This window comes from Sciurus vulgaris (genome assembly GCF_902686455.1).
Source record: "Sciurus vulgaris genome assembly, chromosome: 18".
Lineage (NCBI taxonomy): Eukaryota > Metazoa > Chordata > Mammalia > Rodentia > Sciuridae > Sciurus > Sciurus vulgaris.
The window spans coordinates 413,929-441,374 of NC_136479.1; the positions used below are offsets into that span (position 1 = coordinate 413,929).

The window sequence follows — 27,446 nt, forward strand, 5'->3', positions numbered from 1 at the left end:
GTCCCGAACTTGCACCCTCTCTTCCTTTCCCTGGGTAGTTATCCAGTGTCTCTCTTGGGTTCCATACGTTGGTAAGAGAAAGCTTGGTATGTTCAAGGTGATGTCAAGTGTACTGTACTCAGATTTTAAGTTTATATCTTGGTGGAAGTTGGCTGACATTCCACCAATCACTGCAAACTTCCAAGATCTCAGTGGCTCCAGGAGGCTTGGAACTTGATGTGCAGTTTCCTTGGCAGCTGGTCATGGACCACTCTGTGGCCTGTGGCTCACTTGGGAGGAGGTTTTAAAATCTCAAGTAAGTCTTCAGTTGTACTTGCTTATAATTACCCAACATTCCCAAACTCTCTGGAAAATTGTGACTTTGAATAACTGAACTGTGACTCTTGCGCGGGGAGGCAGGCAACACACCTGCTTTCTCTAAGGGCTGTGCATGAGCAGGTCCCAGCAGAGTTCAGAGTTGCCTGGCTTGATCCATATGGGGACCTAAACCTGCTGGAGGCTCCTGGAGTTCTCTAACTCTGAGAACAGCAGCAGCTGAGAGTCTATACACCAGCAACCATGAGATTCTTCCCTTGGCAGCCCTGTGGAGGGCTGTTCCTGAAGCCACTGTGGGGTGTCCCTGGGGATGAGGTCATGGGCTCACCCAGCTGAACCTGGCATTTCTGAGCCTGTGTCTCTGTCCTGCTGTGGAGTTTCTTCCTATTTGTGTAGTTTGTTTTTTTGTCCAGAGTTTTCATTCAAAGTATAACTTCTGTGCTACATTTAAAGTTTTCCTTCACTGTGGGCCCTGCTGCCCCAGGGATGACCTCCCAACCTCAGCCTCTAGTCGCAGGTGCCCCCTGAAGCAGAGTCACAGCATTCCCAGAGTATGAGATGTTACTTCTCACACAGTTCTCAAAAAGCACAAACTGCAATCCCAGCAACTTGGGAGGTTGAGGTAGGAGGATGGCAAGCTTGAAGCCAGCCTCAGTAACTTAGCAAGGCCCTAAGCAACTCAGTGAGACCCTGTCTCTAAATAAAATATTAAAGGGTCTGGGGAGGTAGCTCAGTGGTTAAGTGCCCCTGAGTTCAATCCCTGGTACCAAAAGGAAAAGAAAAAAAAAAAAAGGCACCAACTGTTGGCAGTGCACTCTTGTGCACCGTCTTGATACTGACGTGTTAAAATGTACAGCAGAGAACTCCACCTGTGGAAGGGGCTTGCTGTCGCACTGAGAGAAAGCTGGGCTCCTCTACCTTTGTGTTGGTGAAGGGTTTTACAGTGACTCTCTTAGCTGCACTGCTGCTGTGCTGTGTTGTCCGGGACAGATCGGGCTGGTGGTCATCCCCAGGAGCGGTATGTCACAGGCTTCTTGGGGTGACAGTGAAGAAGAGCACACAAGCAGTCTAGAGAGCCAGAATGTTCCATGCCTGGCTCTCTTCCAACATGCTTTGGTCCAGTACCCACCCTATCTGTCCTCAGCCCTCATGGGGCATCGCACACAACCCAACAGGCCCTCCCCGGTCCTGAACCAACACTTCTGTCTCTCTAGCTCCGACCCGCTTGCCTCAAAGCTGCACAGCATCCTCACTGACGAGGCTTTTGAGTTTTACTGTAGCCAGTGCCACAAACAAATCAACCGTCTTGAGGACCTTTCTGCCCGCCTGAATGATCTTGAGATGAATAGGTAATGGATGCAGGACCTGGCCTTGCTTTCTGTTTGGGGCTGAGGGAGACTCCCGCTGCCACAGACCCCTTGCTGGTCTGACCCTAGGAGCCCCTGCACTGGTGGCTCTGGCCCAGCCAATGCTAGGGACTTCTTCCCAGACGTGGCTCGATCTCTAGAGCAAAGGAGGACAGTAGGCAGTGGGATTCTTCCTGTGGCCTGGCCCTCCCTGCATGCTGTGAGCTGTGCTTGCTTTCCCACCCCTTCTTCCATGTGCATGAACAGCCTCCTGGCCTCAATCTTCGTGGGGAGGAAATGAAGGGTCCATTGTGTATGAGGCTTCTTTCCACGTTTTACTAAGTGGTTTCCTTTAATCGAGTCACAGGAGACTGAATCAGGAAATTTAAATATTGGTCTTTAGCAGCAGATTTTTAAACAGCTTTTGGGAATGACAGTTTATTCAGGTTTGTATGTGTTCCAGTAGGCCCGGCTCTGTGCAGCAGCCAAAGACCCACCTATAGGAGAAACCCAGCTCTCCTGCTCTGTTCTTAAACACCAACCTGCAGCTGCCCCTTGGCCAGGGCTCATCTGTGTCTCTTCCCTCCTCCTGTGGTTTACATTGCAGCCCTTTGTGTCCTCTGTTCTCTGACCAGTCCCAGCTAAGGTCAGCATTCCAGGGAGCTCCTTCTGCCAGTTCCTCAGAACTTCACAAACTTGCTCTAGAAAGGTTGTGCACATGGACATCCCAGGCATCTTGCTGGTTTAGCTTGTGGTGTGGGCATACCAGAGGGATGGTTACTTTAGGAACTTCCCATAGCAGTCCCAGCTGAGCGGAGGTGATAAGTGACCATTTAGGCTCCGACTGGACAGAAGCACTATGGACTGTGGGAGGGTGGCAGAAAGGCAAACCTGACAAGAGTCCATCAAGGCCACCTGTACTTCCAGTAGAGCCTGCCCCATCTTACCTGTGCCTTCAGGGCTTCATCCAGGTGGAGTCCTCCCCATCGTGGCTTCTGTGCCCCTGTCCTGCCCCTGGGCCCCACAGTGGCCTCAGCAGCCCCCTCCCTCCCTTGCCCCTGTCCTGGTGTGCTTAGTGCTCCAGCCCTTCCTGTGTTTCCTACAGCACCTCACAGCATAGGCCCCAGGAGTTGCCAGGGATGTGGAGAAGGTGGGGTGGCCCAACCTTTGTGGCCAGTTGGCAGCGTCAGGGGAACAGGGTGGGTCCTGTCAATGTCGACAAGCCAGAGCACTCTCTGAGGGGGCATTCCTGGGAGATTTGAGGAACCTGGCCCCTGGTGATTGCAGCAGTCTGCCATTCTCTGCTTTAGGGGAGCCCAGTTGTCACTGCCATGGTGTTCTGCTGGGTGTGCAACTCTCAAAGAAGGCTTGGCTTGGCTGGAGGGCTGGTGTTCCTCCTGCATGGATGTGTCCCTCTGCCAGACTGTGTTTGAGTGCAGGCCTGTCATGACAGGAAACACGTGTCTGTCTTTCACTGAGAATTCCCATGTGGATGCCATCCCTTCCCATGCCAAGGACCTGCCAGAAGGTGACCCTGGTCACCTGCAGGCCAGAGAACAGGAAAGGCTACATCTCAGCATGGCCAGCAAACCCTTCTCCCTGAGACAGGCTTGACCAAGAGGGGCTGAAAGAGCGCAGGTCAGTCATCCAGGGCAGAAGCAGAGGGGAGCAGAGTCCTGCCTCTTATCCCACGGACCACCCTGCAGCAAGCAGCTGGTCATGCTGCTTGATCACAGGGTTAGTACAGAGCACACTAGAAGTATGAGCAGTGTCTTTGAACTCTTATTGTGTTTTCTAAGTACCCGGAAGTCTGAGAAAACCATCCCTTTTGTAGAAACAGAAGTCTTCCTTATCCAAGGGTGTGTTTAAATCATGAGCTCTATTGCTGACTGCCTGTCTAGTCCTGAGGATCACTGGGTAATCTGAGTAGTCTGTTCTGTCCTGTTGTCAGAGAGTGTCAGGGATGCTAGGATTGCATAGCGCCAGCTGGACCCGGTCTGGAGAGGAGCCCCATGGTGCCTGGACGGGGGAAGCATAGTGCAGAGCAGTGTGTCAGTATGGCCAGAGAGCTGTGAGCAAGGCTTCAGGCAGCTGCCACCAGAGGCCAAGGTCCAAGTCCCAGACAGAGCTGCTGCCCACTCAGGGTGGGCCTGCAGCTGCTGGGGCTGCCATGCCACAGGAAAGCAAGTGACAGACTTCACAGGGGTGCTGCACTCTCAGGTTTGCTGGGGCCTGCCTTCTAGATTCTGCTGGACAATCACCCTGACCACCAAGGCAGCTGTTCCTGGGAGGGGTCTTGGCAGAAACACTCTGCTTCTAGGCTGCTGCACTTTGTGCTCCAGAGGAGTCGCTGGGAGGCGGGAGTGCTGAGGGACAAGGTGGAGCCTATTGGAATTCGCTCTGTCTCTCCAGTGCCCTCTGCCGGCAAAATGTAGTAAGAAAAGCAAAAATGTGTGCTGGGATCCACCTACACACTCCAGAGCCCCTTGTAAGGATGAGTTTGAGCCCATGAGCAGAGGACTGGCTGAGGGCACCTCTCCAGGTGGCTTTCCCTGCTTGCTCCTTGAAAGGATTAGAAGGCTGGAGCAGGATGGCCTCAGCCTACCCCATGCTAGGTGGGAGCCCCTGTGCCTGGGGAGTCGTAGTCCTCATCCTGAGGCTCGTAGTCCGGCAGGTCAGACTGCAGGCTTCAGGGACCAGAGGGGACTGCATTTGACCTTTCTTGGCACTGCAGATCACTGAATTGGATGGACACTCACACTGGGACGGGCTGTTTCAGAAAGAACTCCAATCCTCTGCCCCACAGGTGTTAGGGTGGGGTGCTGCTGCCTAGTTTGGGCCTGATGGCCAGGCCTCTGGGCAGTCATTTGGCTTTAGAGGCACCTGAGATGGGCTGTTGCCCAGCACTGTGGATAGGCGTGGGCCCCAGGCCAGCTCCGAGCTATAGGCTGGCTGCCTTACTGGGATCCTGAGAGTGGCATGGAGAGCCCCAGCCTTGGCAGAGGGTGCTGCCATTCTTGCTGCCCTGCATGGGTGTCCTGTGATTGCTTGGGGTTTGGGGCTGCATGCCTACACCCACTATCTCTTCCGCCTGAGCTTCCTGCTTCCTGCTTCCTCTCTCTCTGGTCCTGACAGTTTTCCTGTTTGTTTGGTTTTTGCACAGCCCAGCCAAGCAGCTGTCCAGCAGGAAGGTGGCAAGGTAGGCAGAGCCTCGACTGCTTGCTAACTATACTGTGAAACGCATTAATAATCGTAGTTCCAAAAAACATTTTAGAAAACCTTTTCCAAAATGCTTTAAAAAATCTTTTAAAAGCTACTCTTCATGGGTTGGGATGGAAGTCATTGGAGGGAATGTTCTATGGAAAGAATGTCCAGGTCCATGGGTTGAACAGGGCACAGGACTAGGAAGCATCAGTTGGAAGTTTTGGGTATTCTCCTGTTAGTGTGCACTCCCCACTGGGGCTGGAGGACACTGCAGTACCCATTTCTGCTGCAGGTCATCTCAGAGACCAGCGATGGCTTGCTGTCCCAGAGCCTGCTGCACAATGTCCCTCCTGGCTTTGGTACTGTCAACTTCCTGCTATGGAAGGTTCCAGCAGGCTAGTTCTGTGATAGTCTGAGAGCCCCTGTGCAGGGTATGGGATGTAGGCATCCTCCCAGGGGCACTGAGATTGCTGACCTGCCTCCAGTAGTCAGCCCTCTGTGCAGGCCAGGAGGGTTCCCTGCAGGGAACATCCCTCCTACCACTGCCCACGTTAGACAGGACATCTCCAGGTCCTGGCACATCTCCCCCACATCCCAAGTTCCTTTGTTTCAGGGATCAGATCACCCAGCTCTGTCCCCACCTTTCCCTTTATCTCCATTTTTTGCCTAGCACATCTTCCTGTGTTTTCTTGAAAACAGAGCTGCCAGGAGATAAATCCTAGCCCCTTTGGAGTGGTTCTACTCTGCCCCTGGGTTGGTGTGGGGCCCTGGTTTGTGAGTGGTTTTCCTCTAGAACGTTGAAAGCTGTTGCTTAGCTTCTGGGGCCAGTGTTGCTCCTGAGAGGTTTAATGTTTTCTTATTTTTGTTTCTTTGTGACAGTTTTTCCCTCTCAAGAAGCTTGTCTACTCTGTTTCTTTGTCTCTGAAATTTAGAAATTTTATGCTGACTCGTCAGTATTTCCACTAGTTATAATGAGTCAAAGGGAAATGGGCCTGCTGTCCTTGGGTTCTAGATATTCTGCAGCTCTGTGCCTCCTGCCTCCCTCTTCATTCTGCAGCCCCTGGGGACCCTTGAGGCTTGGGCTCTGGAGCAGGCAGAGGTCCAGGTGTGCACCCCACCTTCTCTGGTTAAGGAGAACCTCAGGCCTTCAGGGCACAGCATGAATGCAGGATGCATGTTCTTCAGCATTTCTAACTTGACATCCCACTGTCATTGGAACATTTAGCTCCCAACACGTGGTATCTGTCTGGTAGGATTGAGGAAAGAGAGGCCCCACCCAGCCATGTCCCGGTGGTCTTCAACAACTGGGCCCATCAGAGGCTATTGGGACTTTGTGTCTGGAGACACCCTGGGCAATGCAGGGAGAGGCATTCAGCAACCTGGAGAGGAGACAGGACTGGGCACAAAGGCTTCGTCCTTTAAAATGCCTTCCAAGAACTAACTCTTCCTTCACAGACACCCATTGTTGTAAAGTAGCTCTTCCTGCAGGTATTGGTAGTTGGAATTTACCTGCAGAGAGGCACACATTCCTCAGTGAGTCTGTTCATCTGCATATAAATTGCATGTGCTATACCACTGAGCTGCCTCCCAGCCCCTTTTCTTTTAATTTTGAGACAGGGTCTCACTAAATTGCCCAGACTGGCCTCCAGCTCACCCTGCTCCTGCCTCAGCTTCCTGAGCTCTGGGCCATCAAATCCTTGGGAAGTGCAGGATGGTCGTGATTCACTTTGCAGTTTTCAGTCCTTTGTGTGTGCATTCTGACTGAGGTGGTGGGTTTTGTGTAGCCAGTTGTGACTCTCTGACCTGGCAGTGTCCCTTACCTCCCTTAGCCCATTTATTGGGAAAGAGAGAAGTGTGCAGGCCCAGCCAGTGCTGAAGAGGAAGCAGAGCTTCATTGGCTGATAAGTTGATGTAGGGTTTCAGTGTGATGGTTCTGAGTCTTAGGGTGGACCTCTAGCACAGCTGTTGGTAAATGTGGCCTCAAGCATGCCTGGATGATGCCTGAAGATCCCTGTTTCCCAGGAGTCTCTTTGAGGGTGGCGCTATCTCAAGCTCTGAGCCTGTCTCAGTGCTGAGGGTCCAGGGTGTGGAAGGACACGAACACGGACACAGGCCCTCTTTCTGCACATTGTTGCAGAGCTCTGTGGGCTGTGTGGACCCCTGCTGAACTGGCACTTCAGATTTACCATCCAATGTGAGGCCCACAGGGTCAAGTGTCCCCCAGCCATGGGCGGGACAACACCTGTGGGCATGGCTGGATACAGGTGAGGCCGAGCAAGACTCCCAGGGCCCATGCCTTCCCTTGGGACCCTTCACTGCCACTGCTGCAGGGAGAACCTGGAGCAGCAGTACCTGTGCTGGAGGCCAGAACTGGAGTCAGTGTCAGCCGGCCTGTTGGAGCAAGTGTGCTGCCTGTGCAGGCGAGGTGACGCTGAGTTTTATTGCACCCAAGTACAAAGTACCCTCCTCCAGTTGGCTGCCGTGGAGGTCCTGTTCTGCCAGGCTCCAAAGAGCACCGGGAGGACTGTGGCCACTGAGTGCAGCCTGCTCACTCCCAGCCCTCTTGGTAAAGACAATGGCCAGGAGCCCCTAGCTCAGTGCTGAGCCAGGATACCACCCCCCCCAAACCCCAGGCGGGGAAGCCCATACCCACCATGCTCTCTGCCTTTCAGAGGGACACACAGGTGCTTGTGTTTGAAGAGCTTGTCATTTGGTTTTTCCCCTTCTTTCCTCTGCTGTTGATTCTTTTCCATAGGTACCTGCACCAGTCAGGGGCCCTGACCATGGAGGCCCTGGAGGACCCTCCCCCAGAACCTGTGGAGGGTCCAGAGGAGGACATTGCTGACAAGGTGGGCCTTGGGTACTGGGGGCTGAGGACCAGGAATAGGTAACTAGTAAGATCCCTCAGGGGTCCGGTGGCCAAGGGGTAAAAGTGGAGATTTCGATGGTGTGTGGGTGGAGTCAGCTAGAATGGAACTGAGGAATAGAAGCCATCCATCTTCATGCCCACGTCTCAGGCAGCACACAGGTGCCTGTGTGGACGTGTGTGTCAGTTTGGGGGAGCAGCATCAAGGGGATGCCCAGAGTTTCAGTTCATTAGGTGTGTGGTGGCAGGGTCGGGGTGCTCAGGGATCAGGAGGGGAGGCACAGCCAGCAGTGCCAGGAGCAGCCTGTTTCCCTGAGAGTCTTTCCTAGAGTGGAGTAGAGCAAGCAGGGCAGGGAGCCTCACCAAGGTCAAGGCCTCTGCTTCCAAGGCCAGTCTGAGCCTCAGGCAGGTGACCACTACACACTGCACTTCGCCTCCTGCACTCGACCTGGCCTCCTCTGCACCCCCTTCATCTCCTCTGTGTGCTGTCTCCTGCACTCGACCTGGCCTCCTGCGTCCCACTTCACCGCCTGTGCACAACTGCACCTCCCCTGCATGTTTCCTGCCTCCTCTGCATATTCCTTGCCTCTTCACACTTCTTCATACCCTTCACCTCCTCTGCACCCCACCTCACCTCCTGGACATGCCCCCCAACTCCGCAGCCCTTCTTCATAGCATCTCCACCTCTTCAGCTCTGCACTTTGCTGTGAGTCCTCTGCTTACCTTCATTCCTTCTCCTACCTGGGCAGGTGTGTCATCTCCCATCATGTGAGCTCCCTGAGGGAGGGAGGGCTTCAGAATCAGGCCAGGTACCCAGGCCTCCTTCATAGGATGTATCTGGCAGAACAGGGACCCCCACTTGTGTGGGGATGCCGGGCCTTGCTATCCCATGTGCCAGTGAGAAGGGCGTTCTCAGCACTCCCAGGCTTTGGACCCCTGGTGACGTGTGTCCTTGTGCTGTGAAGGTGAAAGTGGTCCCGGGGGATCTGCACTGTGATGGGTTATGAGGCAATCTCCAAGAACCAGGTAGACCCAAGTCCAGCTGGTGGGCAGTTATGGAAGTCCTGTGCCGCTGCACCCCCCGCATGTCCCCTGGTGCAGCTTTTCTATCTCTATTTGCTTCTCAAGCCATCATCTTGTTATCCAGGTTGTGTTCCTGGAGAGGCGGGTGTCAGAGCTGGAGAAGGACAGTGCTGCAGCCGGAGAGCAGCACGGCCGGCTGCGGCAGGAGAACCTGCATCTGGTGCATAGGTGAGTCCTCTTGCAGCCCCTTACCTCCCTGCCCTTGCCTTTCTGCCTCATGAGGTTTCTCCCTGGAGTTGCTGGGTAGACCTGTGCCCGGCTCAAGGGCCATGGCCTGCTGGCCTGAAGCTCTGCTGAGTAGTCTTCAGCAGGTGTCCAGGGCCTAGACACATGGGGCATTGTAGGAGCAAGGGAGTGCTGATAGCAGTGGACATAGTGGACTATGCTTAGTGGGGAGCATAGTTTAAAATTCTAAGGAGGGCCAGGCATGATGGCACATGTCTGCAATCCCAGCAGCTCAGGAGGCTGAGGCAGGAGTTCAAAGCCAACCTTAGCAACTTAGTAAGGCCCTGTCTCAAAATAAAAAAATAAAAAGATTGGGGATGCAGCTTAGTTGAGTTCTGTTTTCAATCTCTAGTACCAAAATATAAATAAATAAAAAACAAGGAAGGTTGGGCACAGTGGTGCGTACCTGTAATCCCAATGATTTGGGAAGCTGAGGCAGGAGGATCACATGTTTGAGGCTAGCCTGAAAAATCCTGTCTCAAAATAAAAAGGGCTAGGGATATAGAGTGGAGTACTCCTGGGTTCAGTTCCCAGTACTGTAAAACAACAACAAACACCAGAATGGACCCGGGGCATGGCTCAACACAGAGCAGAGCAGATGCTTGGCCCACTTGAGGCCCTGTGTTCTATCTCCAGCTCCAAAACAAACCCACAAGGAGATGTATCTTTTCATGGCACACTGTACCCAGAGCCTCTCGAGGTCAGTTTTCTGGAGGACTTGGAGACTGACCCAGGGTCAACCTGTGGCCAGTGGACAGTCAATATGGGGCCTTCCAACTTGAGATACTGTTTCTGAAAACTCACTTGAAGCATTCCCACCATAGCATTGGTCCCTGCATGGGGCCTGCCACTCCTGATGGTCAGTGTCGAGCATACATCCTCTGCAGGATCTTGCTCACCTTCACACTCACCCAGAGGCAGGCGTAGCTCCCTTTCACAGATGGGAACGCTGAGGTTGGGAGCTCAGATTTGACAGGGCCTCAGAGACAGCAGGTGCTCTCTGGGGCTTGGGCACAGCCTGTACTGAAGAAGGTAGGTCTGGGGGCCCTGGACAAGGGCAGGGCCTGAATTGGAAGAGCAGGGCAGGAAGACTTTGGGCTGTGACTGTTGCTCAGTAGCAGGAAAGCAAATGGAGTGGATGATATACACAGCCAGTTGGAGTGGGGCTGCTCCTGCTCCTGTTTCAAGCTTTTCCGTGTAACCCAGGTCAGTGGAGGAGTCCCCAGAGGCTCTCATGGGCCCATGGGAGAGTTCTTTGAGCCACCCCATCGCCAGGCTGCTGGCCACAGCTGCACTCGAGCCTCAGGCCACAGCTCTGTCACTCTGAGCCTCATTCCTTATAAACCACCTGAAACAAGTGAGTATGAGGGCACAGCAGGCTCATGCCATGACCCAGGCCCTCCCGAATCACAGCTCACTTGTAAGGTAGACACTCAAGACTGCTGCCATTCAGGAGCACTGAGTCAGGACATGCCTGCTGTCACAGAACAGGTACAAGCTCTCCTGTGGAGTCCCAGCCAGCACTCCTGCAGGAGGGGCGGGAGCCTCAGGCGTGTGGCCTCTCCAAAGAGGGTGCACCCTGAGCTTGTCCTGGAGACCCTTTCCTCTTGCCCGCCCCCTGACCAGGGGCACCCTCTCTACCTGCAGTGAGGTCCAGGGCACCCTCTGCACACCCACCCTGAGGAGCAGTGAGGCCCCTCTGGTCTCTGAGTGCTCGGGCCTGGGAGCAGCATGCCTGTGCGCCTTGCCCTCCCGCAGTGGTGCAGGTCGCCATGGGCAGGTCACATTCTGCGGTGTCTGGTCTTACTGTTCCCTCCTCAGGTTCTGCTCCCATTTGTGCACTTGCTTCTGAGGATGATGGTCCCTGGGAGCTGCCGACTCAGGCTGCCAGGAAGCCAAGTTCTTCATGGGTGGCTCAGTTGGTTCCAGAGCTGGCTGACCTGTGCCGAGTGCCTGGGTTTCAGCCTTTGCTCTGGGCGGTGTGTCTGTCAGCTTCTGAGGATTCCTAGAATTCTCTCCGCATGGTCTCTTTCTCACTTGCCTTCTCTCAGTTGTGATAGTCCTCTCATTTTCTTCACTTTTCTAATTTCAAACTTTGTTTTTCTGTACAATTTTTTCTTTGTATTATCTTCAGGTTTCTCCTTTAATTCTTCTATTGAATTTAAAACTTTTTCTCCTGTTTTGGCTTTCTTTTTATTCCTTATCTGAGTGGGGCTGGGGATTGAACCCAGGGCCTAGTGCATGCTAAACAGGTACTCTACTACCAAGTCACACCTCAGCCCTGTTTTTAATTTCTGAGAGTTAGGTTTAGGGATTGGGGTTGTAGCTCAGTGGTAGAGCGCTTGCCTAGCACACATGAGGCACTGGGTTTAATCCTCAGCACCACATAAAAATAACAGTATTGTATATATCCACAACTAAAAAAATATGTACATATTAAAAAAAAAAAAAAAAAAAAAAAAAAGGTTTACCCACTCCCCCTACAATGGACCTCTGGTTTTTCTTAGAGCCCAGCAGCCAGTTCTGGACCTGCTGGATGTGGTGTGCACCTTCACCATGAGCGCCCATGCTGCAGTGAGAACCCAGGCTCGCCCTTTAGCACCCTGTGGGTGTCTGTGCTTAGCCATCAGGTCCACTTGCTGCAGAGTGCTGTGGTCCTTGGACTCTGGTGCTTTCTGGCCCCTCCCCTAGGCCTCATGTGTCGGATCTGCAAGGCAAGCAGCTATCAGAGTCAGGGCAGTGCCCTGGGAACAGGCACCTTACAGGACTGGAAAACACATTATCTCTTCCCCTTTGCATTCAGAGCCAATGCCCTGGAGGAGCAGTTGAAGGAACAGGAGCTAAGAGCCCAGGAGATGGTCCTGGAAGAGGCCCGGAAGCAGAAGGAGCTCCTGTGCAGGATGGAGCGGGAGAAGAGCATCGAGATTGAGAACCTACAGGCCAGGTGGGTGAGCGCCCAGAGCAGAAAAACCCACCAGCCTGAAAGGAGCAAGGTATTTGGAGAAGTTTAGTTGTAGCGGACAGGGAGCCTGAGAGGAGGAACTCAGAACTCTCATAAAGCCCCCAGTGTGCATCCAGCACATCAGCTTCTATAGAGCTGTTTCACCCACAGACACCTGTAACACACACCCCAGCAGAATCCGGCAATTTGGGGAAGCCAGTGCAGGGGGATCTCAAGCTTCAGGCCAGCCTGGGCAACAGAGAGAAATCCTATCTCAACACTTTAAAAATCAGTCTTTTTTAAGGGAAATGAACAGGATTATTTCTGTGCATACTTGGAATTGGCAGTGTCATTATTGGTATGTTTACAAGCACTTCAAAGGGGAACCAGCAGGTAACTGACCTGGCACACGCATGCACACACTGATGGGTGGTGTCAGAAGCACATAGGCCAACCGAAAGAGCTCCCAGTGACCGCAGCCCAGAAACCCAAGCAGCACAGCCAGTGATCCTGTGGGAGCATAACCCAGGTGCTGACTGGATGTGGAGTCCATGGTACACAGGGGATCAGTTATGAACAGATGCAAGAAAACATGGTCCTCCTTTCTGAGGATTCCAATTTCCCTAGACATCCCCTCTGGTGGTGGTGTGGATCCCTCCTCCCCTGGACCTGGCCTCAGGGACTAACTGCCCAAGACAGTGGGCAGGAAGCAGCAACTCAACAGAGGGAACACCCATCAGCCATACCTTAACCAAGTGACCCATGTGCCTGTCAGAATGGTGTGACAAGAAGGGCCCCACATGGTAGCCGAGTATTACCCAAGCCCATTGCCCCAGTGGAATCAGGAGAAAACATCAGACAGAACCCGCTTGAGACCCAACTTGAGGGATGTTCTGTAGAATACATAGCCAGGACTCTTGCACGCTGTCAAGGTCATGAGAAAGCAGGGCAGTCAGAGAGACTCAGACCAGGGGACTAAGGAGACATGAGGACTGACACCATAGGGGTCCCCGGTGGGGTCCTAGGCTTTGGTGGGATATCTGTAGCATGTGTAGTTTGGTTGAAAGTATGGCTCAGCCAGGCGTAGTGGCACATGCCTGTAATCCCAAGAGTTCAGAAGACTGAGGCAGGAGGATGGTGAGTTCAAAGCCTGCCTCGGCAACTTAGCAAGGCCTCAAGCAACTCAGCATGACCCTGTCTCTAAATAAAATATAAAAAAGTGCTGGGGAATGTGCCTCGGTGGTTAAGGACCCTAGGTTCAATCCCTGGTACCTAAGAAAGGAAGAAAGAGAGAGAAAGGAAGGAGTAGCTGGGTGTGAGCCATGATAAAGGTGCCCCAGGGGAGCAGTGGCAACAGGAAGGAAAGAAACAGGCAGGCCCTTGGGACACTACATTGCCTGAGACTTCTCTGTGAACCTAGAGTGTTCCACACACAGTATTTAGAAGCATTCGCGGGCTAGAGAAGCTTTAGCCTTGGGTACTCGTGTGGGGTCAGGACTGGCCACTGTCCCTAGGAGGGTTCCTCCAGACACTGAGCCCTCCTGCCCTATGGAGGCATGTTTTCAGGAGAGTGGTCCAAGCCATTGTTGTGCTCCAGGCTGCAGCAGCTGGATGAGGAGAATGGCGAGTTGCGGTCCTGCACACCTTGCCTGAAGGCCAACATTGAGCGCCTAGAAGAGGTGAGCCCCCACTCCGATTGCAGCTGGGGGCCAGGCCCCACGTTGCCCCAGCTGCTCCTCTGCCTTCTGCTCTTCACACCAGCAGCAGAGCCAGGTTGTGCTATCAGAGCCTCTAGTGTGGGGAGCTGCTGCCAAGCATGGTGTGACACTGCCTAGCCTGACTCAGTGTGAGGAGCTGCCCTTTCTGGAAGACACTGGGCCCTGCCTGGCCTCCAGCTGTCACATGCACTCAGATCCCTGGGACCCACAGGTTCCCAAGGTCTTGAGTGCAGGGATGCCATTCTCCTTAGATATGCAGGCAGAGATGGCACTATGTCTCTGTATGCCCGCTCCCCACCAAGGCCTCCCCTCCTGTTCTTCCTCACCGAGTGCCCTCTGGGCAGCTCTGAAACCAGAGGATGTTCCAGGACCACTTGGGCTCTGGCTCGCATGAACTAGAGGTGCCAGGCTGGAGCTTCCCACAGCCATGATCCAGGTCCTATCTGTACAAAGGTCCTCCCCACCCTGCCTCTTGAGAAATAGCCATTGTGGACTGTGTGTGCCACAGCCTTGAGATAGGGAAGCCTTGAAGGAAGGCGCAGGCACAGCCTGCAGAAAGTGAGCATGGGGCCACTGTGCTGGGGTAGATTGGGAGTGGGTCTGAGATGGGCTCCTTTGTACACATGAGTGGAGCCTGTTCTCATAGGAGAAGCAGAAGTTGCTGGATGAGATCGAAGGGTTGACACTTCGGCTCAGTGAAGAGCAGGAGAGCAAGAGGAAGATGGGGGACAGGCTGAGCCATGAGCGGCACCAGTTTCAGAGAGACAAGGAAGCAACCCAGGAGGTGAGCAGGGTTACCATCCCTTCTCCCACCCACCCTGTCACATGTGGTGTCCTCCTTGGGCATGGCTTTCTGCTGCTGACCAGTGCCCATGGTTGCCTCACAGCTGATAGAGGACCTGCGCAAGCAGCTGGAGCACCTGCAGCTCCTGAGGCTGGAGGCCGAGCAGAGACGGGGCCGCAGCAGCAGCCTAGGCCTGCAAGAGTACAACAGCCGCACCAGGGAGAGCGAGCTGGAGCAGGAGGTCCGCAGGCTCAAGCAGGTATGGCTCACACTCGCCCCCCGCCCCCCGCCCCCCACGGAAGCTTTTGGAAGGCTGGCATGGGAGGAAGCACTGAGCTTCCGTCCCCCCGCCCCCAGCGGGTCCTTGTCCTAGCTCAGCCCCCAGCAGGGGCCAGGGCCCCATGTGATGTTGCTCTGTCCCCAGGACAACCGCAACCTGAAGGAGCAGAATGAGGAGCTCAATGGGCAGATCATCACCCTCAGCATTCAGGGCGCCCGGAGCCTCTTCTCCACAGCCTTCTCTGAGTCCCTTGCTGCGGAGATCAGCTCCGTGTCCCGAGATGAGGTGAGGACCCTGCCCGCCGGAACCCATGGCCTGCACATCCCGTACTGACTTGCTTCTCCCCACAGCTCATGGAGGCCGTCCAGAGGCAAGAGGAGATCAATCTCCGCCTGCAGGACTACATCGACAGGATCATCGTGGCCATCATGGAAACCAACCCATCCATCCTGGAGGTCAAGTAGTGCCTCCAAGCCCAGCCTGGCTGCTCAGGCCTCCACCAGCACCCAGAGCAGTCCCTCGCACCTTGAGGAGTCACGCCCAGGCAGTGAGGCTGCAGGGGGTGTAGCGCAGTGGGAAGGGAGAGAGAAGGGGAGCCCCCAGACCTGCAGTCCACAGTGGGCAGGGAGGGGACAGGGCCTCTCAGCCTCTGCAGGGTCAGGGGCAGCATCTCAGGCTGGGGAAGTCCTTCTGACTCCCTCATGACAGACCCCTCTTCCCACCCAAGCATGGTTGTTCTAGGTAGACCCCTTTGCATGGGACATGGTGTGGGAAGGACAGGTGGGTGAGGCCAGCATGTGCAGGGGCTGGCTGTGAGCTGCAGGCCTCTAGTGCTGCCCTCCCCAGCTGCTCAGGCCATCACCCAGCCAAATGCCTCCTCGGTCCAGCTTTAGGTCCAAGGGCCTCCAAGCTGTGCAGCCATCCCATGGCCTGACCCTTGCTGCAGTAGCCCTCAGGGACTCTTGACTCTCGTGCCAGGACTAGGGCAGGAGCCCATCGAGACCCTTTGCTCTGAAGTCAGGACTTGGAATCCTGACACTGGAACTCATTCTGTGGATGGTGGACACTGCTGGCCTGATTCCCAGGTGCAGGGGCCGCTTCTCTGTGGTTGTGGCCTGCCTTGGCCTCCTGGAGCAGTCCTCCCTAGGCAGACGGCCTTCGCCCTGGGTGAAATCACATTTCCTGGGCTGGGGTCCAGGATCTGGAACCATGTTCTTTCTTGGCTCTGACTTAAAATCGCTGTTCTTCCTGAGGGTGCAGGAGGGCAGGGAGGCAGGCTCTCCAAGGACATGAGCAGCAGCTCCCCCCAGGCTGCTGGCCCCCAGCCTATGGGAGTGCCTGTGTGCCTTGTGCACCTGCAGCCCTGTGCCTCCAGGTGACCCTCCACACCACAGCTTGTGTGGCCTCGTGTTGTACAGTTGGGGAAAGCCTCGGATGTAAATCAATGTAAACTTGGAGGAGAGATTTTTCTATCATGTAGAGTAGGTATTTTTTATAGATTGAAGGTTGATCAATTTTTTAAAACTTTACAGAGAGAAAACTGTGTATACACTATATATATATACATATATATATATATACATATGTATAATATATAAGTACTGGAGCCCTGCCTCTCTGTGCCCAGGTCCCAGCCCTGTGACATGGCTGAGGCCTGTCCTGCCCACCGCCAGCAGTGCTGGGGCTGCAGACGCACTTCCAGGAGACACCAACCAACGTGCACGCTGCTTCTGCTACCCAGAGAAATGGCTCTTCCTGCCAGGAGGCAGGAGGGTGGGAGACCAGCAGGGTCTTGCCCAATGTGTCAAGCCACCACAGATTAAAGCTGTTACCACACACACACAGGCTCCGTCCTCCAGCAGGTGGTGGGCTGGGGTGTCCTGGTCCAGGCCCTGACTCCCCCCAGGTGTCTGAGTACATTGGTCTGAGCTTAGACCTGACAAAATCTTGTGGTTGGCCAAGCCCTTCCCTGAGGCCCCAGGACTGCATGGCCTCCAGGCTGAGCCACCCACAAGACTCAACCACTGTGGGTAGGGTCTGGATCCTTATTAAGTCACACAGTTCTGCTGAGGGGCCTTCCTCAGGGGAAGTTGTTAGGTATGACACCCCAGGCTGTCTTCTCCAGCAGCTGTCCTGGTGGGATATGGCCTGAGTGTAGCCCAACATGCCCCGAGGCCACACTAGACCTCCTCAACCTTAGGCTGCAAAGGCTCCAGCATACTCCTTACTCATCCCAAAGAAAGGACTTGGAGGACTCAGAGGGGGTTTGGACATTTTTATTACTCATGTGCCTACAAATGGAACTGTCTGCATATGTTGGTTTCTTCAGATTCTTTATGTACAGGTGACTGTCTTCACAACCATCTTTCTGCTTCAATCCCTACCTAAAGACTGGGGAAGAGGGAAGGGGGGCCCATTTCCCTTCTTGCCCTCCCCTATGGTTCTTGAAACCTGAGTTACAGAGCAACAAGGAACGCAGCCTCCCTCTAGTCCGCCATCTTGTATCACTCTCCCCCATGGGTCTTAAAACTGCTTAGTTCACCTCTAGGAAAAAAACCTTCTAGGCATAGACTGGTGTAACACCCCACAGTATCCCTGGGATGCATCCTGTCTGGGATGAACAAAGGGCAGGGCCATGCCAGGTGGTGGGAGGAGCACTCCAAAGCAAGGAACATTGAAGGTAGTGGCCCCAGGATGGACACCAGAAGTTCTAAGAGCAAGCACCATGTCTGAGTGGAAGGTAGCCATGTCAACAGCCCCCCCAAACACCTACCCAACCTAGGTGTTCCTGGAACAGCAAATGGCACACCTGCCACTTCACCACCCTCACACTGAGCTGCCTACCACCCCCTGGTCAGACACAGATGGAGAAACAGGCTCAGAGAGGCTGAGGACTCTGGTCTGCTGACTGCTCTACCTCCACTGCTTCCCAGAGCTGGTGACTGGAAGCGATACAGCCTGGCCTGCAGTGGGGAGAGTCAACAGAGGGCTCCAGGCACCAGAGCCTCTGGCCCAGGAGTCCTGGACACTTGGGTACAACTTAGTTAGAAATTTGGGATCATGGACACATGGGATGCCATGCCTGTAGGGACATGGTCTGTCCTCCCATCTACCTGGGCTGCTCATGGGATTTGCCTGATAAGGTAGGGCCCCTACCTACCTAGAAGCTAGGAGCAGGAGGCCTCGCCACCATGGACTGGCAGCGTCTCAGTTCCCTATTCACAGTCCATTTGGCCCCACCAGCAGTTGCTGACTTTGCTGTGCTAGCCATCTGGAGTGTCCAGCTTGAAGACAAGCCCCCACTTCAAAAATGGTGGGGGCAGAGGTATAAGAGCCATTGTTAAATGAGGTTCCCAGAGAGCTGCTGAGAAGGGCTGCCAGGTGGGCAGGAGCAGGGCCCAGGTCCACTCAGCTTACCTGAAGTATGTCTCTGGAGAAAAGAAGGCCTGGGATCCTCCTGGAGACCCCAGCATGTCCTACCAGGATGGGGGCCCCTTGTTCCCAGCAACTGTGCAGTGGCCTAGTCCTGGGACTTGCCCATGCTAGGCCTCTCAAGGTAGGTGTCTCTGGTCAGCTTCTGATGCTGCACAGAGCCACTGCTTGAGTTTTTCAAGTCTTGATCAGAGGCAAGGCTCAGGCTTAGCAGGTTTGAGTGGTGAGCCAAAGGCCCAGAGGGTATTCTGTTTACCTGAGGTTCTGTTCTTTTATTTAGTTACGTTGGTATTGAGGATTAAACCCAGGGACACTTAACCACTGAGCCACATTCCCCAGCCCTTTTTTATATTTTATTTAGAGACAGGGTCTAGCTGAGTTGCTAAGTGCCTCACTAAGTTGCTGATCCTCCTGCCTCAGACTCCCAAGCCGCCGGGATCACAGGTGTGCACCACCTCACCCAGCTGAGGTTCTGTTCTTTGACCCAGGTGTGTGTGGCCCATGAAATGGGTGGTCTCAGTAAGACATGAGCTTAGGACCAGAACCTCTTGGGCCTCACATCACGCTCAGAGTGCCCACCTGAGAACCCCAGCTCTGATGGCACCTGGGCCTCATTTACTATTGCTGACTCTAGAGTCTGCAAGTGTTGGGCCCCATGCCAACCTGAGGAAAACTCTGGGCTGCGCAGCAGGTGTCGGCCACCCCCAACCCCACAGGCTGTCTTGTGGCAGCAGCTCAGGTCTGTCCTCCTTTCCAGGTTGTCCTCAGCTCAGGACTTCACTAGCACAGAGCAGGGTCAACTGATGAGGCAGTGCCTCAGAGCACTGGATGACCAGAGGTGCACCTGTTCTGTCCCTCCTCGCACAGCCACCATCTCAACAGTACCAAGATGACTGCTCGGGTTCTCTTCTTTCTCCCACAAGAGAACAGGCCTTGTCCCTGCCCTCCCTTCACCTCCACAGTCTGGCTCAGGAAAGCGAGGTAACAGGACCCTCTACCATATGTCAACAGGCACATCACAGCTTCAGCTGCTTCTATGGCTGGAGGCCACAGGACACATACCACTCTGCAGGCTGGGTCACTGGCCTCTGGCCAGGGATCCACCCAGTTGGTTGAGGGAAGAGGCTGGGGAGGGAAAGGGTCCACAGCCACTGAGAGCTCACTCCCAACTCCCAGCATCTCCAGGCCTGTCACAGGAGAGCATCCATTAGTGTCCCCTTAGTTCCCTGACCAGGCAGCCTGTTGGCCTGGAGTGGAGGTAGCTCCTAACCCTAGGGTGCCCTGGTGTGGATTGCCTAATCCTCAGCCTGGGGCTGAAATTCCAGGCAGAGGGAGGAGACCTTTCCAGAAGCATCACAGGCAGACCAATCTGTTACCTCAGCACTCAGGAAGCCAGAGTCTGTCCTGACTGCCGAGAGTGCCATCCTCCCTCCAGGACAGGTATCCCTGTGAAGCATGTGGAGTCTGATGGCACACCTTTGGAGTCTCTGGCTCACTCACCTCCCAGGACCACGATCCTGTCCCTGAAGGTTCTACGGTGGTGGGTTCAGACTTTCTGGTGTAAATCGCTCCCTAACGCCCAGTGGTAAAACTCCATCATCCAGCCACAGAAATGGACCACAGAAAGCAGCCTCTCCTGAGGTCCAGGTAGGCCATCCTTCTGGTCTCCCTCTTCTGCCAGATCCCTGGCAGTCTCATACCTTCAGCCACACTTACTGGCTGCAGCTTCTGCTTCATGCCTCCCTGACAGCTATCCTGCTGCAGAGGACAGAGGGCCAAGCCGCCCGGAACAGGCCTGGAGCCCGATCCCCAACCCCGGCTCCGCAGCAGCCGACCCCCGGCCCAGGCGCCCGGGTCCCCCGACCTCAGCTCCGCAGCAGCCGATCCTCGCCGAGGGCGCAGCCGACGCCCTCCGTGGGACCTGGGCCCGACCGGCGCCGGCGCGTGTCCCCGGCGCGTGTCCCCGGCGCGTGTCCGCAGCGCGCGGGCGAAGCTCCCGGCCTGCCTCGCGCGCCGCGCGGCCCTCTGGGAGTCCGAACCGGCGCACTCGGGGCGTCGCGTGCGCCCTGACGCACGTCGCCACGGGCGCCACGCTCGGAGGCGGTGCAGAGAGGCCGGCGGGCGGGCGCTCGGCGGCTGAGGCGCGCGAGGCCGGCGGCGAGGGCGCGCGTGGCGCTCGGGGGAGCCGGGGGTCCTCGCGCCGCCCGGCCGCGGGCGCGGAGGAGGCGCCGCCGGCGCGCGGAGGTGAGTCCACGGGCGGCCGGTCGCGCGGGGCCTGGCGGCGCGGGTCGCTCGTGGGGCCCGCGCGGACGCGGCGGCGGCCTCGGCTCCGGGCCGTCCTTGAGTGCCCTCTTTTCCCGACCGGGCACGAGGACGCGTCGCGGGGCCCAGGCCATTGGCACTACGGGGCGGCCGCGGGAGTGCGCGCGAAGGGCGCCCCGAGTGCCCGCGGCCACCCGCGCCGCCGCCTCTCTGTTCCCCGCGGGCCTTGGTGATGGCGGGTCGGTTAGAGGGCCCCCGGCACCCACTCCGGGCCTGACGGGGAAGCCCGGCGTGCGGTCGGGCGACCCTGGCCGGGCGGGCTCCCAGGGTGCCTTGGAGCCTGGAGTTTGGCCGGACGCAGCTAGTCAGACCCGGAAGCAGCCGTGAGGCCGGGAACCCAAGAGCAGGCCTGGGTGGTCCCTGGGAGCCTGCGGGCCTGCGCTCCTCCCGAGGGCTCCCAGTGCCCCGGCCGAAGGCTGCGGAAGTGAGTCACTGTTGTGGAGCGTGCCCATGACCAGGGGTAGTCCTGCCTGTCCAGCTCTGAGTGACTTTCTAAGTGCAAAGAGTGACAGGAACTAGTGTTCCCTGCAGGGCATGGACAGGGGCAGCCAAGGCTTTGTAGCTCAGCAAGGGAGGTGGGCTTGCAGGAAGCCTGGTTCTGGCCCCTGACCCTACATCTCTGTGAAAGCTTCTGCCTATACCCTGGGGAACCTGGGGTCCCTCTGCTGCTCCACACAAGGAAGACAGGCTTTGCCTGATGTTGATGATGGTGGAAGCCCCTGCGTGTCAGACCCTGCCTTCTTGCTCCTTCCCAGGCAGTGGGGCAGCACTCTGATAACTCCTGTCTTACAAGTGGGGAAACTGAGAGTGAGGGACAGCAGTTGCTGGCAGGAGAAGGGTGGAGGGAACTGAATGAAGCTCCAGATCTCTGATTCACAAAGGCTACCTTTCAGCCTCCTTGTTTTACTACCTCATGGAGGAAGGGTTCCACTGCCTTGAAAACCTCCAGAAACCATGCAGTTCACGAGCTGGTTTGTGAAGAGCCTGAAGGAAGGCAGCCATCCTCATGGCCATTCAGACAGAGCAGCCCCAGGTACAGCCCTCTGGCTCTCAGTGGTCTCTGCTCACTGCACCAGGTATGGACAGGGACTGAGAAGTCAAATGATAATAAGGGGAAACAATTTGGGCTCTTTGAAAAACACATCCACAGAAACAGGCATACTGATGACTTGCCACTTCCACTTTTATTCTGACCTGGTGGACCATCTTGGACTGTGAGGCACAGCTGTGGAATTGATCTGTCTCTTCATCACACATGCAGGCTCTGAGATCTGTCCTGGGTCCTCTGAGGGGCTCTCCTGTCCTGTTGGATTGCCACACCTCCTTAGGACCTTCTGGTACCCTCTTCACACCCACTAGGGCAGTTGATACAGTGGGAGCATCCTGAGGTGCAGTGTGGTGTGTTCTCCACACTGCCCGCCCCAGCCTAACTCATCTGACCTCTCAGCAAGGATGCAGGGCCTACCACTGTGCCTTGCTGTGCAGAGCCATCGACCCCTATGCCTTGTCCTGCCAAGAGAGCCCAGAAGGTCTGTGTCAGGCTCCAGTGTTGTTCTGGCTTCCTGCACAGGGTTCTGCTGGCAGCATTGATACTTCACACATCTCCCCTTCTGGGTGCAAACACTCAGAGTGGGACCTATTTCTATTTCTCAGCAGGCTCCATACCCGCCTATGTCCAGCCCTGCACTGAACAGGTGGCCAGTGAGCATCCTCAGTCAGCTGTTCATATAAGCAGCTCTAGGTCACTTGGATTCTGAAGTCTGGGGTGGGGAGTGATTCCTGTAACCTCACAGTCTTTTGGAAATGGGGAAGGAGTGGTGGATTCTAAGGAGTGGACTTATTGGCTTGTGACTCTTGCATGTCACAAAAAGGAGCCAGAGAAGGCTGTGGGTGGACTAGGCTGGGCTTGGAGACCTGTTAAGCCACAGTTTTGTCACTCCATGGGTCTCTGCATGGTGCCACCAGGACAGGGCCTGCTGCCAGGCCCTTGTGCAGGGAATGGGAACTGTGGAAGGACAGAGAGGCACCCTAACCCAGTGCAAAGACCAGGAAGGCCACATAACCCCGGGCAGTCCTGCTGTCCCTTTGCACTGTTCTGCATGGGTGTCCAGTGATGTGAACATCCCTCCTACAAGGCTCACCAAGCGCTGGGGCAGACTTGCTCAAGTCTGTGTGTCATGAAACCAAGTGGGACATGTGCACTGGGCTCCCCACTCCCATCCTGACAAACACAGTGTCACAGTTTTGCTGCCCCCATTTCCACCTCCATGGTGGCCAGAGTGGAGGATGTGTCTGTACAGGTCTTCAGGGTATTAGGAGGAAAACAAGTCAATAACTGCTGTTTGAAGATGTCAGCGTAACTACATTCATGGTAGACAGCCCTTGCAGCTTCCAGCTCCTCTGGGAAAGCAGCATGCTTTACTGCAGAGGGAATTTCTCCTTATACCCTCCTCTATTTTTCTTGAAAAGTTGCCCTTTGGAATTAGGCAGGTTGAACCTCTGGGACCTTCTACAATTTGTCCAATCCTGCCCCCATACCCTTTTAATGGGAAAGACAGCAAATTCTGGAGTTTTTTAGAATCTCTGCCTTTGTGGGGAGATGGTTATGGAGAAGCCGGAACTTGCTGAGGAAGTGCCAAGAGACCTCATGAAACAGGATTCCATATTCCCACAGTTCCCTGTCTGCCTGCCTGTCTTTGGGGCCATTGGAGGACTTGGGTACCCCTAAGATTTCTGCTCTGCTACCAGTGGGGTGGGTCACTAGGGCACCCAGACCAGGGCTGTCCTTCCACCATTGACAAGAAATATGAAGGTACCAAAACACGAGGGTGTAGCCAGGTATCATGGCACATGTGTGTAATTCCAGCAGCTCCAGAGGCTGAGACAGTTGAGGCCAGCCTCAGCCACAGCCACCTGTGAATCCCTGTCTCAAAAGGGATGCTTCACATGTGTCAAGCTCAGTGTTCAGCCCCCAGCACCATATACACACACAAATGGAGTGCTTGTCTTGTACACTTTTTCCCTGTTAAAAATATTATTCCACATTAAACAACATTGAACTTGTGAACTGAAATCCTAAGCACGTGCTTCTTTCCCTGACAATATCATTTTGAAAAGCATGTTTTTCACAATGCATAAATAAGGTATGTCTTAAGACAAAAAGACACACAGTGACCACCTCCAGATCCCTATCCTGAGCTTCTCAGGACACTCATCTCCTCCCGTACTGCAGAAGGCCAGGGTCTCATGGGGGGAGATCTTAGAGCTGCTCTGAACAGGCCCACATAGGGAGGGGGGCAAGAATGGAGGAAGGAAGGACTGTAAAACTCAACAAATAAATGACCTAACACTACAGCTCAAAGCCCTAGAAAAAGAACAGACCAGCATCAAAAGTAGTAGAAGACAGGAAATAGTTAAACTCAGAACTGAAATCAACGAAATTGAAACAAAAGAAATAATACAAAAAATTGACAAATAGTTGGTTCTTCAAAAAAATAAACAAAATTGAACAGGCCCACAGCCAGAGCCCCAGTGCTAGAGCCCCAGTCACCGATCCCGCGGTGTCAGGTCCTGATTTTCTTCCCAAGCTAGTGGCTGGAACTTGAGGAGAGATACCCTGTAGCATGTGGTGGGAAAGCTGCCTTGGAGAGTGAGGGGCAGGGCATGCTTCTTCCCTAGTTTGTTGGCAGGAGGTGCTCCTGCTTTTATTCCCATAAGTGGAAGTTTTCACTCAGAACCTCCGTGGTTAGGGTTAGCTTCTCCGGGGTCAGCAGCATCCTGCCTGCTCTGGTGGGAGCGTGTTGGCCATTATCCTGTGCTGTACACATGACAGCAATAGCTGAGCCAGTGCAGGAGGCTACAGGGAGCCCAGGAAGGACAGGGTTGGGATACATGAGTCCCTTCCCACCACAGCAACCCCTCCATGGTGATCAGGTGCTGAGAACAGAACTTGAGGTGGGGTTGCAGTTGCCCTGAACCCTGCCACCACCTGGGCACCTTTTCCTAGTGGTGCACAGGAAGCCCAAGCTCCCTCCCCAACTGGTGGTGTTCTGTGGCACTGCCCCTGCCCCTGGATTCTTACCCAAGGGCTTTCCTTGTAGCAGAACCAGGTTGAGGGAAGTCAAGACAGGATTTTGAACAGTTCCCTCTACCATCCTGGCTTGGCCACAGGCCTTTATGACTAGACAGGTCAGGGACCTCAGACCAGGGCAATGAGAAGCCAGCTAAACCCATGCTGCCCCAAGCCCCTGATGTACTTTGGTTGTGGAGTTCTTAAAGGGAAAGGGCCCTGGTCCATGTGTGCTGTGGTAGCACAGTGAAACCTTCCAGATGGTTCTGGGCCACATAATCAGTCAGGACCAATTCCCGAACTCTGGCCTGTGCATATAAACCCAAAGACCATGTTTAGCATTCCCTGGCCAGAGGGAAGTTGGTGTCTTTGTTGCCTTGGTGGATTCAGCTCCCAAATGCTGTGGTTTGTTTATGGGGTTGTTTGGGCTATAGAACTGTTTGTGGAACAGTAGGGTTGGGGTGCTGTGAGGACCCCTCTCTCTGGCAGGTGCCTTGAGCCCCTCATTCAGCCCCTGGCTCCAGAATCCCTCCAGAAGTACTGCTGTGCCCTGACAGCTTCTGTTTCTCTCCATGTTTTGGGATCCTCCCTTAAGAAAGCTAAGCTACCAAGACTGGGGCCCTGGTCTTGTCACTCAAAATACCGTGAGGGCAGACCTGGTGGGACCTTGCTCTCTTGGGTATCTCCTGCTACCTGGGGTGTCTCCCTGTGCCCTGCCCCCAGAACTCCTTCTGTGTACCCAGTAGAGATGCCGGAGCAGAGCTGGTGGGGAGCATGTGCATGCCCCATCCCCTGGCCAGGTAGCTGCTGACATCCCTGTGGGGGGACCTCTCCACTTGTTCCCATGGAATTCCATCCTGCCAGTTCTCCTGGGGGTAAGAGGTCACAGTCGAGTTCTCCCCTGGAGTGGATCCTGGCCTGGTTTCCTAGGGGAATGAGAGGTCATGTTCATTCCCTGTCTTGGTACTTCTGCCTTACAAGGCAAAAGTTTTATTTCCTCTATGTTTCTGAAATTGACCTTGGTACCAATTGTCCCTAGACTGTGGGAAACTCAGAACATCATCCCAGGCAGCAACTCACTCTTGGCATCACATCTGACCTGGGGTCCTCCTGGTCTGGTGGGTGTAATTCTGGGGTAGGGTGGACTCACTCCCTGGCCTTTGCTGGATGCCATCCCCATTTTGTTCTGGGAATGAGGTGTTCCAACTTTGGGGAGCAGTCCCAGGCAGAAGGTACTATCACTCTACTTTGGCTACTGCAGTGCGGGCCCCTGGGCTTGGGGCAAAGGACAGGCAGCACCAGGGTAATTAGCACTTTGTCCTTTCAGAGAACTGGTGGCCTCACTTCCATACTTCCTTGAAACCAGATCTCAGCTGCTGCTCCATTTAAAACTAGGGCAGTGGTTCCCAAATGAAAGCCATGAAGGAACTGACTGGTTGGTCTCAGGGTGGGGCTGGTGCAGGGCCCAGTTTTTGCTAATGGAGTCTACCTGCCCTTGAGAGTAAGCATCTCTTCCTCAGCACGGAGGCCAGGGGTGGCCCCCATATTGTTGCTTCTCTGACTTTTGCAAAGTATTTAAATCACAGCAGTGTGAAACTGAGCCACCCTGCAGGGGCCTCTGAGCATCACTGGTTGCCATGGCCAAGCACCTAAACAGCCTGGTACACAGCAGAGGCCATTGGTGTTTGCTGGGTACCCAAACACATGAAGGGCCAAGCACCTGGGGCACTTGCCCAAGCAGCAACCTTTGCCTATGGCCCTACAGGAGTGGGTGGCTCTGGGAAAGGCAGCTCAGGCCTGTCACCTAGGGGAGGGGCTATGTTCTACTCTGTGTGAGACCCTTACGCTCCTGTTACATCTAGGGGAACAGACTGGGCAGCACTACTTTGTAAAATATCCCACTCTCTCCCCAGATTATTCAGATGTGGAGCCATGGTGGGGGTCTGTGTACTTCTTGGGATCTGCCTCCTAAACCCACGCATATCTGCTGGAGCCCCAGTCCCTTTGCCTGAAAAGTTTCATTCCCCGGTGTCCTTGGGCAAGTGGGATGGGACTACAGAGGTGACCACCACCCATTTAGAAGGATGGCCAGAGCCAGAGGAGCAGTCAGCTCAGGCAGGGCTCCATGTCTCTGGGACTGCTAGGCTCCCTGTGCCTGTGGAGTCCTGAGTGCGGTTCTTAACTAACTCCCTGAAGGAGGGCTGTGAAGCATTTACACAGAATCGGGACCAACAGCTGTATCCCAGGAGGCAAGCAGAGAGGTGGCGTTTTGTTTGTTTTGGTGATATTGGGAATTGAACCCAGGGCCTCACTCTGAGCTACTGAGCTACAGCCCCAGCCCTTTTTATTTTATTTTTGATACAGGCATTGGCCAAGTTAAGCTGGCCTTGAACTTGCAGTCCTCCTGCCTCAGTCCCCTGAATTGCTGGGAGTATAGGCATGTACCATCACACCTGGCAAGGGAGTGGGTTTTAAGAGGAGCATTGATACCAGCTTCCTGTGGTCCCACTCTGAGGCTGGGGCACTAGGCCAGTGCAAGGCTAACAGCTGCTCCCTGAGGAGACATGACCATGCCCCATACTTCTCAGGATCACAGGGTGACGGTGGGCCTTTCCCAGCCAGGGCAGTCTCTTTACCACCCCTCATGGGGACTCTTCCCTGGCAGCAGGTGGGGAGATGGTTGGAATCATGTCATCCCTGGAGATCTCTGAGTGCCTCAGAAAGCTACCTCCAGGGCTCTGTAACAGATTCGCTTTACCCTGCCATTTCTCTTTCTTCCTTTATTTTTTTGATATTGGGGAATCAAGTTCTGGGGGCACTCATCTCTTTTTTGTTTGATTGTTTCATTTTTTTAAAGTTGT

At 54.8% G+C, this 27,446-nt stretch overlaps 1 protein-coding gene across 11 annotated transcripts in view; it reads left to right on the top strand.

The window, feature by feature from the left end:
- RAB11FIP3 (RAB11 family interacting protein 3) overlaps positions 1-17,108 on the top strand; it is an 87,359-nt gene extending 70,251 nt beyond the window's left edge. For 6 of the 11 annotated variants that reach the window (XM_079121647.1, XM_079121655.1, XM_079121656.1 and 3 more), the window contains 10 exons: positions 1,530-1,664; positions 4,825-4,860; positions 7,621-7,714; positions 8,879-8,982; positions 11,843-11,983; positions 13,578-13,659; positions 14,345-14,482; positions 14,586-14,741; positions 14,907-15,047; positions 15,113-17,108. In XM_079121647.1, coding sequence (XP_078977773.1) covers positions 1,530-1,664; positions 4,825-4,860; positions 7,621-7,714; positions 8,879-8,982; positions 11,843-11,983; positions 13,578-13,659; positions 14,345-14,482; positions 14,586-14,741; positions 14,907-15,047; positions 15,113-15,226 — 1,141 coding nt within the window. In that variant the 3' untranslated portion in view covers positions 15,227-17,108. Of the gene's footprint in view, positions 1-1,529; positions 1,665-4,824; positions 4,861-7,620; positions 7,715-8,878; positions 8,983-11,842; positions 11,984-13,577; positions 13,660-14,344; positions 14,483-14,565; positions 14,742-14,906; positions 15,048-15,112 lie in introns of those variants that run through there. The other 5 variants (XM_079121651.1, XM_079121652.1, XR_013760784.1 and 2 more) reach the window with 4 other exon arrangements.
- The last annotated feature ends 10,338 nt before the right edge of the window (positions 17,109-27,446 follow it).